This window comes from Ooceraea biroi, chromosome 13 (genome assembly GCF_003672135.1).
Source record: "Ooceraea biroi isolate clonal line C1 chromosome 13, Obir_v5.4, whole genome shotgun sequence".
In the NCBI taxonomy this organism is placed as follows: domain Eukaryota; kingdom Metazoa; phylum Arthropoda; class Insecta; order Hymenoptera; family Formicidae; genus Ooceraea; species Ooceraea biroi.
In genome coordinates this window covers 5830398-5842590 of record NC_039518.1, presented here as the reverse complement: position 1 = coordinate 5842590, position 12193 = coordinate 5830398, and the positions used below count along the sequence as shown (strand labels likewise).

The following is a 12193-nucleotide window of genomic DNA, read 5'->3' as shown; positions in this document are numbered from 1 at the left end:
TGACGTTATTGTAGACGATCGATTTTTCGTCGCCTGTTATCATCCGTTTCAAAAATGGATCATTTTCCTCACGTTTCAAAAGAGAATCGCAGATGTCAATACGCTTAGTGAGATGAATTTCTTTGAGCTCATGTGCTACCCAAATATCGAGCTTACTAATGTATCCAAGTCGTTTTAAATGGTTTTTTACACTCGATTTCGATACGTTAAGATTCTCAGCAATCTCTCGTGTCGTTAAACGCCGATTCGAATCGATCAGTGCCTTTATTTTGTCATCATCAATTTCGATTGGCCTTCCTGAGCGTGGTGCATCTTTCACATAAAAATCTCCAGATCGAAATTTAGTAAACGAATTTTGACACTGCCGCAGTTTTAAAGCATCTTCGCCATATATTGGGTTGGCCAAAAAGTAATTGCGTTTTTTTTTATATAAATAAAAGGCGCACTTTTCATGGGAAACAAAAACTTTATTAAACAATATATTGTCAATTTTGTTTTATTATCTTTTGCCATTTTTCAGGCAACTTCATGATTCCGCGCTCAAAAAAGTTCTTATCTTTTTCAGCAAAAAACAATTCCAACAACGATTTGATATCCTCATCAGCAGTAAAGGTTTTACCATTCAAGGCTTTTGCAAAGAACGAAACGAATGGTAATCTGATGGTGCCAGGTCTGGCGAATATGGTGGATGTGGTAACACATCCCATCCAAGCTGCAACAATTTTTCACGAGTGACCAAACTTGTACGTGGTCTAGCGTTATCATGGTGAAACACAACACCTTTGCGATTCACCAATTCTCGACGTTTCTGTTTGATGGCATCATTTAATTTACCCAGTTGACGACAGTATACGTCTGAATTAATGGTTTGATTCCTTACACAATACCTTTAAAGTCCCACCAGACTGACAGCATAATCTTTCTTTGGTGAATATCTGCTTTTCAAGTGCTTTGAGCAGGTTCATCACGATCTTTTTCGTTTGACGTTGTTGTAGACGATCGATTTTTCGTCGCCTGTTATCATCCGTTTCAAAAATGGATCATTTTCCTCACGTTTCAAAAGAGAATCGCAGATGTCAATACGCTCAGTGAGATGAATTTCTTTCAGCTCATGTCGTACCCAAATATCGAGCTTACTAATGTATCCAAGTCGTTTTGAATGGTTTTCAACACTCGATTTCGATACGTTAAGATTCTCAGCAATCCCTCGTGTCGTTAAACGCCGATTCGAATCGATCAGTGCCTTTATTTTGTCATCATCAATTTCGATTGGCCTTCCTGAGCGTGGTGCATCTTTCACATTAAAATCTCCAAATCGAAATTTAGTAAACCAATTTTGACACTGTCGCAGGTTTAAAGCATCTTCGCCATATACAACACATAACTTTGTATGAGCTTGCACAGCGTTTTTCCCTTTTCGGAAATAATAAAACGAAATATGAGGAAAATGTTCTTTTTGATTTTCCATTTTGAAATCGACGGCAAACAAACAATTGTTAACGAAATCATGTACTTTCTTTTTCTAAAACAAGCTTGAACTGTGAGTTGTTAACCTACATAATGAATTTGCGGTTTAGAATGAAGTTAGTTACGTTTCAAGACATGTATGTCTATCTATTTGAAAAAAACGCAATTACTTTTTGGCCAACCCAATAGAAACGACGCGACGGAGATCTCATTAGCATATAATGTCCTACTTGGGAAGCGGTTGACTGCACTCAATCAGAATAATGGAATTCATAAACAATCGGCGGCGCGAACTACCGCGTGTATGTATAACGTATAAATCTTGCCGAAGGTTGCGATAAAAAGAAGGTGCATAAAAGAAAGGTCGCAAGTTCCTTGACCGAGATGCTGTTCGTCCACCGACAATTCGCCGGCTGGCTAACTAGTAGTTATCGCTCGGGTATGAACTAGTGTTGCTTATTAGAGCTTATCGGCACGCGGTCTTATGTAAGCGGGCGCGAATGTCGTGGAAGGACGACCGCCTCGTGAATTTGTAGTACTCGTCGTCTCCCAACCGCGACGAAAGATCGAAAGGAGGACAGGACATTTTATTTCAATGCAGTTCTTATGCATATGGATGTATGCGAACAATGTTGCAAATTTGATTGCAGAATTGATATCGAGCAATTGTGAATGCAGATAGCGATTCCGAGTAATAAATTGCGACGAGTATTATTGGCGTGCAGAATGAGGATTTTTATTTTATTGATTCATACCAAGTAATTTTTGCCACACTGATGCGTTGCAGCATCAGCTCGACTCGTGATCATTACGGGTCCAGCGAAAAAACCTGCAGCTTCCACCGGTAGATGGAACCACAATGTCGGCACACCTTGCTGCTTCAAGCCTGGAATCAAGACATATGGAACAGAGAGTATAGCTCATCACATTATTATACATTTTAATGTTACATGTGTGCTTTAATGCTAGTAGATAGATTTTATATTTCATCTTATTTATAGTTCAGAAGAATATTTGGCAGAAAAATTGCTAATACTACTTGATCGCAAATATTGTCCATCTTAAACTGCACAATCCTAATTTTAATCTTGCACAGAAGATATTCACTAAATTTAACTGAGAAAAAGATTTTCTTCTTATTCTTATTAGATTTATTATCCAGATTAGAATTTGTTATTACACGTACGATTCCAAGCTACTTTCACGTGAAATATACAACTAAATGCATCGATCAATATTGAATTTGCCAGTCTGCAATATTATTGGGTTGACCAAAAAGTAATTGCGTTTTTTTCCAATAGATGGACATACATGTCTTGAAACGTAACTAACTTCATTCTAAACCGCAAATTCATTATGTAGGTTACCAACTCACAGTTCAAGCTTGTTTTAGAAAAAGAAAGTACATGATTTCGTTAACAATTGTTTGTTTGCCGTCGATTTCAAAATGGAAAATCAAAAAGAACATTTTCCTCATATTTCGTTTTATTATTTCCGAAAAGGGAAAAACGCTGTGCAAGCTCATACAAAGTTATGTGTTGTATATGGCGAAGATGCTTTAAAACTGCGGCAGTGTCAAAATTCGTTTACTAAATTTCGATTTGGAGATTTTAATGTGAAAGATGCAACACGCTCAGGAAGGCCAATCGAAATTGATGATGACAAAATAAAGGCACTGATCGATTCCAATCGGCGTTTAACGACACGAGAGATTGCTGAGAATCTTAACGTATCGAAATCGAGTGTTGAAAACCATTCAAAACGACTTGGATACATTAGTAAGCTCGATATTTGGGTACCACATGAGCTCAAAGAAATTCATCTCACTAAGCGTATTGACATCTGCGATTCTCTTTTGAAACGTGAGGAAAATAATCGATTTTTGAAACGTATGATAACAGGCGACGAAAAATCGATCGTCTACAACAACGTCAAACGAAAAAGATCGTGGAGCAAGCGTGATGAACCTGCTCAAAGCACTTGAAAAGCAGATATTCACAAAAAAAAGATTATGCTGTCAGTCTGGTGGGACTTTAAGGTATTGGTATTGGTGTGAAGGAATCAAACCATTAATTCAGACGTATACTGTCGTCAACTGGATAAATTAAATGATGCCATCAAACAGAAACGTCGAGAATTGGTGAATTGCAAAGGTGTTGTGTTTCACCATGATAACGCTAGACCACGCACAAGTTTGGTCACTCGTGAAAAATTGTTGCAGCTTGGATGGGATGTGTTACCACATCCACCATATTCGCCAGACCTGGCACCATCAGATTACCACTCGTTTCGTTCTTTGCAAACGCCTTGAATGGTAAAACCTTTACTGCTGATGAGGATATAAAATCGTTGTTGGAATTGTTTTTTGCTGAAAAAGATAAGAACTTTTTTGAGCGCGGAATCATGAAGTTGCCTGAAAATTGGCAAAAGATAATCAAACAAAATGGACAATATATTGTTTAATAAAGTTTTCGTTTCCCATAAAAAATTCGCCTTTTATTTATATAAAAAAACGCAATTACTTTTTGGCCAACCCAATATATGGCGAAGATGCTTTAAAACTGCGGCAGTGTCAAAATTCGTTTACTAAATTTCGATCTCGAGATTTTAATGTGAAAGATGCACCACGCTCAGGAAGGCCAAACGAAATTGATGATGACAAAATAAAGGCACTGATCGATTCCAATCGGCGTTTAACGACACGAGAGATTGCTGAGAATCTTAACGTATCGAAATCGAGTGTTGAAAACCATTTAAAACGACTTGGATACATTAGTAAGCTCGATATTTGGGTACGACATGAGCTGAAAGAAATTCATCTCACTAAGCGTATTGACATCTGCGATTCTCTTTTGAAACGTGAGGAAAATGATCCATTTTTGAAACGTATGATAACAGGCGACGAAAAATCGATCGTCTACAACAACGTCAAACGAAAAAGATCGTGATGAACCTGCTCGAAGCACTTGAAAAGCAGATATTCACCAAAGAAAGATTATGCTGTCAGTCTGGTGGGACTTTAAAGGTATTGTGTAAGGAATCAAACCATTAATTCAGACGTATACTGTCGTCAACTGGATAAATTAAACGATGCCATCAAACAGAAACGTCGAGAATTGGTGAATCGCAAAGGTGTTGTGTTTCACTATGATAACGCTAGACCACGCACAAGTTTGGTCACTCGTGAAAAATTGTTGCAGCTTGGATGGGATGTGTTACCACATCCACCATATTCGCCAGACCTGGCACCATCAGATTACCACTCGTTTCGTTCTTTGCAAAACGCCTTGAATGGTAAAACCTTTACTGCTGATGAGGATATAAAATCGTTGTTGGAATTGTTTTTTGCTGAAAAAGATAAGAACTTTTTTGAGCGCGGAATCATGAAGTTGCCTGAAAAATGGCAAAAGATAATCAAACAAAATGGACAATATATTGTTTCATAAAGTTTTTGTTTCCCATGAAAAGTTCGCCTTTTATTTATATAAAAAAAAACGCAATTACTTTTTGGCCAACCCAATATTTCACAAAGAGGACAAAAAAATTCCCAAAACGATCGCTGTGCAGCAACTATTCATCTCACTACAAGCCGCAGGAGATCGAAGGGTCGCGCTCTCACAATCCACTCGGGGAAAAGGTACGTCGTGTCAGTCGCACAGCAGTGGTGCATAATAAATTCCCCGATCCCTCACCGCCCATCCTCCTCTCCCTCATAATCGCCACCGCAGTCCTACACCCTCCCCACCTCCCCCATGCATATCTCTCTGGAACACGCTCTAGCTCGCGACCCACGCGCCCGAACGGCGCGAGCTCTCGAAGTCGAATGACGATTGCACCCCCACCACCCACGAGCGACGCGCGCGGCACGCTCGCGTCCTCGAGCGAGTCCCAGTGGTGGGGTCCAGGCTGGCCCAATCGGTGCAGTTTTGTCGTACGCCGCATCGAATCCCGGTCACGTGATTGGCGGCGTGCTTCACCTTCGTCCTTCTCCGCGCGTAGGTGAAGTCACGCGCGCTGTCTTTCTCGCCGCCGTCTTCGTCCGTCTCCCGTTCTCTTCGTCCTTGTCTTGGTTCATGGTTGTTCCGGGTCCAACTCATGGACCAGGTCTTTCCGTTTCTCCCTTTCTCTCCTCCTCTCACTTGCGTAGGACACGAGCTCCTCCGGAGGCAAGATCCTCGTCGCACCTACCGAACATCTCGAGACTATGAACTCGCGAGCTTGCGTCCCCCGTCCCGCGGTTTTCCCACCCTCGCGCGCGGGATGCTGTGATCTCGGGCTGCGGCGGCAGCTGTCGTGGGAGCAATCGTTATCTCAGCAACGTATCTCGATCGCGCGTACTCTGCAATTGTCCCGCGCTCGGTGCATCATCCCCGAATTTCAAAAGACTATTTTAAGATAAATGAAACGATTAAACCCTTTGAAACAGTTAAGAATACTACTTGCAACTGCTTGCCGAGATGTCATTAGCGAGCTGGCAGTAGATCGTAGAGAAAGATTAGCATAAATAAGCTCTGTTAGCGGCGGGGATAATGCCAAGAGAGAGAGAGAGAGAGCAATGACATTCTTGCGACAGCCACCGGCGGCGTTTATCAGGCAGACATCGTAGCATTACCATGTTTGCGCAAAGACTAGTTACATCCGGCTTAATCATCCATCGCATAATCGCGGTAGGAATGCGTTACTCACGCGGGGGAAATGATCCGCCGTGCGTGGATTATGAGATTATTCCGCTGATATCGCCGTTACGGTAGCAGGCTCCATTCCCATCGTTCGCCCACCGAGTCCCTTCGCCCGATGAGAAACATGAGCGAGCGTCTCCGAGTCTCGCGCAGCTTAGAATCTAATTAATTCGCAGGCAAGGCGCGAGGGCAGAGGCTGCACGCTCGCGGGATATCGCGGTGCGTGACGACATTTGCACGCACCCAAGCACGGTCACAAAGCGCGATACGCGCGAGCGCGCGTTTATGCGTGAGCGTGTGTGCGAACGGCGCGCGATGGCCGAGATAAATGCGGTGCCGTGCGTTTAATCGGTCGCCAAGTAGAAAGAGCGATTTCGAAAGGCGCGCACGAGGAGGGAGTACGAGGCACGTGCCGGGGTTGTACGCGTGCGTCAGTCCGCGCGCGCGCGGTGGCACTCGGCTATTTTCGAGGAACGCGATGTAAGCCCCGATGACGACCGCTCGCTCGCGCGCGTCGGAATACCATCGCCGACCGACCAGCCGGTTCTAATGACCTTTGCGGACGCGCGCTGGTCGCCAATGCGTCTCCCCCCCGCCCCCGACTGTCGCCCGTGCTTTGCTGAGTGCAGCGGGAAATTACCCCCGCGCTGACTCGCGGACGAATGGGTCGGCGGGCAAAAGTTACTGGCGCAACCTGTTTATTTGCGTTCCGCGGAGAACAAGGGACAAAAGGGCAGTCGGAGGTTCCCTGGGAAACCACCGGCGTCGATCCCGCTGGCGGAGTTCGATCGATCGGCCCCAAGGGGGTCCGTGCCCGTGCCAGCGCCGCCGCGCGCGGTCATAGAGGGGACCGACGTCCGCAGAGAGGGGGCCTTAAGGCATCGGGTGCCGTCCGACCAACGGAATTTGGTGGTAGGGGCATCCCGGGTCGTAAAGCGTCACGCGCTCGACTCCCCACCACTCGGTTGCTTCCTGAACGACCCCTCCACCCAAAGGGCCAGCGCCACCACTGGCACTCTATCGTGTGCCACGGTCCGGTGCGGTGGAAGCGGCTGTGCTCGCTCGCGCTTAGTCGGGCTCGGACATCCGTTGTGAGCGGTCGGTCTTGGCGGCGTTCGGCAGAAGAGCGCGATTAAGAAGCGTTTCGATCTCTCTTTCGATTCTTCCCTACTCTGTTGCACGATCAGGTCGTGCCACGCGCCGTCGATCTGATTACAACGGGACGAGGGCGAGGAGTTGTTGGATTATCAGTGAAGTGATTTAACTTCGTTTCGCAGCGAGAATCATTCGGCTCGAGAGTTTCTGTGCCACGCGAGGAGCAAACCGAAGAAATGGTTCCCGGAGTGGGTGCCACGATGCCGACGGGCGGCGTCACCGTCGGCGCTACGCCACCCGCGCAACACGTGCCCCAGGAGGCCGGCCAACCGGCGCAAACCACCCCGACGTCTACTACGACTACGCGAAGATCCGGAGAAAATCGACGGGTTAGTGTCCCCATCGATAAATTGAAAACCGGAAGCAGCGATAACGTGATCGAAAAAAGAAATCGTCACCGTCAGCATACAAGAATGCGACACGTCGCGAGAAACGTAAAGCTATTAAGCCACACAAAATCCAAGAAGGAAACGACTTAAGTTAAAACATTACGACTTCTCGGACAGACTCTTCGGGAATGACTGTTTCGCCGTTACCTTGCCTTTAAAGCACTCGCGTCGCTAACGATTCTGTTGCCGGCATTCCGCCAAAGTGACGCGCCGTGAACTGCCCGACAAACGCAACGCATACTTTCTACCGTCGGCATGGGTCTCCTATTTTTCCAAGCACATACAAGTGTCATATTTCTCCTGAAATTGTAAAATTGTACGACGCTTGTCCCGATAAAGTTCCTAAAATTACTACAAAGCAAGATAAAATATGATGTAGTCGACCGTTGGAAATTTCATCGAGTTCAGAATTATTATTCACGGGCGGCGAGAACCCTGGAGAATAATGGCGTTACGCGTGAACGACACGATGATTTGGAAACGGCCCGCATTACAGAGGAAAAATAGTAAAAGAACAAAAGCACGAGGCTAGAGCGCCTTCCTCTCCGAAGTCCGGTCGCGACACCGAGCGGAAAAGATATTACACATATTAATCTAATAGTTTGTGAGTTTTGTGAGTTCGGCTCTTTCGATCTATCCTGATTTCCACGATTTACGTGATATTTTGAGTATCCTCTACATTGATGTCCGTAATATTGAAGCAACTCCAAAATTACGGCAGCTGCAAGTAACTCAGAGTGAAATAGTAACACTTTTCATTTCACATCCGGGATGTAGGGATACTAGGGATACTAGTATATACGCAGGGTGAAGTGCAGATTTTGAGCGCGTGCAATAAATATCGGACGGCAGCCTATGACTCGAGAAGAATGTTCATTGGCATTGCGTTATTAAATTTTAGCAACTAAACATCAGGTTATTCACGATTTGTCCGAAAAGATTCATACACGTCCAAGCACGTTATTTTTGAGAAATGTCTCCGGACAAAGAGAAAAGGGGAAAAATAGTTACATTGACAGATAAACGTATCATCAAGAAGACTTGAAAAGAGAAAAAGGAGCAAACTTTTGTGAAGGCGGTTGTAATGCGTGCCATATTGTTCCACAGCTTTTACCTGGGGCAGGAAAGGTTCTTCACACGCGATCTTTTCTCTTTGAAATTGTCTTCGATGTGTTTCTTTATACCTCCATCTCTAAACACCTCTAAACCCTCTAAAATTTCAGCTGAGATACTCAGTGTCCCTATTGCTTAACTTGTTACAGAGTAACAAGCCTATAATGGAGAAAAGGCGTCGTGCCCGTATCAACAACAGTCTGAACGATTTGAAGACTCTTGTGCTGGAATCCATGAAAAAGGACGTAAGTATCCTAACGTTGTTCTTGCGAATTCTCATTGATTTTTTTTAATTTTGCAAAAGAATTTTTAATATAAAAATAATTTGCTTCTGTGGAAATGGAAAGAATTTTATATCAAAATTTAGTTTTTTTTATCAGAGTTTACGCATCGATGCATCGCACTTCGTGTATCTATTGTGGCCAAAGGGATAATCACCTGACCATCCTTTCGCTCTGTTTTCCCTTGTTGCAGCCGGCGAGGCATTCGAAGCTTGAGAAAGCTGATATCCTGGAATTGACCGTGAAGCATTTGGAAAGCCTTCAGAGGCAGCAGGTTGCGTTAGCTACGGCCGCGGATCCGACTATCCTGAACAAATTCCGCGCCGGTTACTCGGAGTGCGCCACCGAAGTCAGCAGGTTTCCTGGTCTGGAGACTACGGTGAGGAGACGTCTGATGACCCACTTGGCCTCGTGCCTAGGGCCGATGGAGGTCGGCAGCGCCAGCAATCAACCCACAACGACCCAGCAGACTGCCCAGCCGGCGCCACCGACGACGCAGCTGCAAGTGCACATTCTGCCCCAGGTCGACTCCACTCCGCGGATCCAAGTGCAACAGCCGAACGGCATCTTGTTGACCAACGCCAATTACAACGGCCTGCAACTGGTCTCGACCAGGTTGCCGAACGGCGACATTGCGTTGGTGCTTCCGGCGGGTGCGAAGGCGGCGCCGGTCGCGTCGTCGCCGTCGTCGTCTCCGGAACCGGACTCGCCGTTACCCAACCTGATCCCGTTTCCGCAGAGGACCGCCAGCACGGGATCTACGTCGTCCGCGTCGTCGTCATCGTCGAGCAGCTCAACGTCCATGTCACCGGGAAGCCCAGTGGCGTTCGAGGCACCGCCGGCGGCGTTCCGCGAGCAGGCCACCGCTTACAGCCCGGCGAACAGCCACCGGGACGTCGCGACGTCCCCGGCGTCCCCGGCGTATACCAGCGACCCGGAATTCGACTCCCGCGTGTTCGGCCTCCCACTCCCGAAACCCCTCGCGTTGGTCACGCGGAAGGACAGCATGATGGAATCGGGGATGGATAAACCATGGAGGCCATGGTAAATAAAATAAAAATGTTAAGCCACAAGAAAGAAAATAAAGTAAAGGTGAACAATCGCAGGTTGTGCGTGATAATGACTCGAGTGATATAGAAATCGATAATGTTCGCAGTGGTTGGGAAAGGGGGGGAAGGGAAGAATAATCCGCGACCGAGGTCGATCGCGGTCGAGAGCGTGCCGATTCGCGCCGCGCAGAGAATTCCGCGGAACGGAAACGTGTTCCTCAGTTATGTGGGTCGTCGCGGGTCCCGTTCGCGCGTGGCAGGAAACACCACGCAGTTATGGAGGGTCGTTTAGAAAACGCGAGTTTATCAAACCCGAGTGCGCGTTTATGATCGGCCAGTAGCCAGTGAGGCAGTGCCTTATTAATAGTGCCTTGTAAATATAATACGTTTTTCTTTTAAATATCTCGAGTGCTGCGGGAGCGGACGCAGTGACGGCCTCGAGATATCGCGTCCGCCCTTTCTGTCTTATCTCCGCTGATATGGCCTTCTTTCTCCCGTTCTTTTCTCGTCTACTCTCCGGTTTTCCTTATGCATAAGTTATACGAGTACTGTACTTTTAAGTGCCTTACGCAACAAGAATCACCGTGGTCTTCCATTCTGTTTCGTGTACGTAAAATGATAAACGACTTGCAGTGTATTGTATGCGGAATGTCCGTAGTCGGTACGGTGTTAGGTTTAAGTTTAAATAAAGGATTGTATAGAGTATGAGAGTGTATATGAGGATATGTACATATGAGAGATAACTGCAACACATTATTTATATTTATACGAAAATACAATGAGGTTGTTCATTTATGATTTCTCTTTGTTGTGAGACTAGAAAATCAAAGCTTATTGCTGCAAGAATATCAAATAAATGTTGACCTCAAAACATAATTTTTGTGTCGTATTAATAAACCAATTCCTTTCACAATCCCTCGCAGCATATATTTTATTTTATTTAGTCTAATTAAATGTAATAACAATTTAATTATTAATCAACTAAAATTATAATCTAATTATTCTATAACATGCAAGCGAGAAATTATATTATTTTTAAAACGCTTTAAAAATACATCTACAATGTATAAGAATAATTTAGTATTTAATTACAAAATTTTTACAACGCGACAAACCTTAAAAGAATTTTCTCGGCTACGTATCTTCGCGATTTGTCCGCTCCTCGCATGTCCGCCACGCCGCACGTCTCGAGCAGGACTGAGCGTCGAAGCGGATGTGCTGCCGCCTGCCGGGGAAAGTCGACGTTACAGTCGCACGCGTCGCGCGTAGCCTCCCACCACCAGGCCCAAAATGTTTCCCCTCCACCTTCTTGCCCAAAGCGCGAAACGCTAGACCCTGCTGCCGCCTGGTGCGTCGGGCCAGAACATTGTAGGACCCTTGTAGAAACCTAAAGGATCCGAATCCTTCTCTCGTTCGATAACAAAGACCGATTCGCATCGACGAAATGATTCGTCTTCGCAACGCGCTTTGCCAGCAAATCGAGGCATCTCGGACTCTCCCCATCTGAAATATTCAAGTCCTTTCACCGCAAAGGAGACTGAAATTTGGTTATTAATTCATCATTATGCGAGAAACGGGAACGGTATTCCGCCCTGCGTGAGGCAATCGGCAGCGCCAGATTGTCGAGAAATTAAATCGGAATGCGGATTGTCGAGCGCCACTGAATGTAATCTGCAAACTGGACCCCAAACAAGAGATTGCGATGGTTGATTATCGTATCTTGTCGCTTTCTCTCGCGGCCAGCTATTAGCAATTTTCCAATGAGCACTCGGCGCAGACGATTTAAAGTAGATAAGACTGTCTCCGCGCACGGACAATCGCGATAGAACGCGTTTAAATATTCCGATCTCGACGGGGTGGTGCGTATTAGAGTCGTAAATTCGCTTCCGTTATTTGCGAGCGCGGTAAATACGTATCTCCGCACGTACCAGTAACTGTTTAATCGATGATCTAAATCGCTCTAAGCGCTACTATCCGAGAAGGCGTTCGAAAAAAGCGTCATAAAAGCGTCGTCGACGCAGTCTATCAAGTTTTTTTTCACTCAATCCACAGTGGGAAAA

General features: G+C 45.6%; 1 protein-coding gene across 1 annotated transcript; it reads left to right on the top strand.

The window, feature by feature from the left end:
• The first annotated feature begins 7149 nt into the window (after positions 1 to 7149).
• Positions 7150 to 11009, top strand: LOC105284858 (protein hairy). Its single transcript, XM_011348665.3, has 3 exons — positions 7150 to 7630; positions 8953 to 9048; positions 9278 to 11009. The coding sequence occupies exons 1-3, from the start codon at positions 7478 to 7480 to the stop codon at positions 10130 to 10132; spliced, it is 1104 nt and encodes a 367-aa protein (XP_011346967.1). The 5' UTR covers positions 7150 to 7477; the 3' UTR covers positions 10133 to 11009.
• The last annotated feature ends 1184 nt before the right edge of the window (positions 11010 to 12193 follow it).

Excerpts from the sequence above, each read along its gene's own strand:
- LOC105284858 (XM_011348665.3), top strand. The coding sequence starts at position 7,478 with ATGGTTCCCGGAGTGGGTGCCACGATGCCGACGGGCGGCGTCACCGTC. Across the intron at positions 7,631-8,952 it reads GATCCGGAGAAAATCGACGG|AGTAACAAGCCTATAATGGA; the intron begins GTTAGTGTCCCC and ends AACTTGTTACAG. Across the intron at positions 9,049-9,277 it reads TGGAATCCATGAAAAAGGAC|CCGGCGAGGCATTCGAAGCT; the intron begins GTAAGTATCCTA and ends CCCTTGTTGCAG.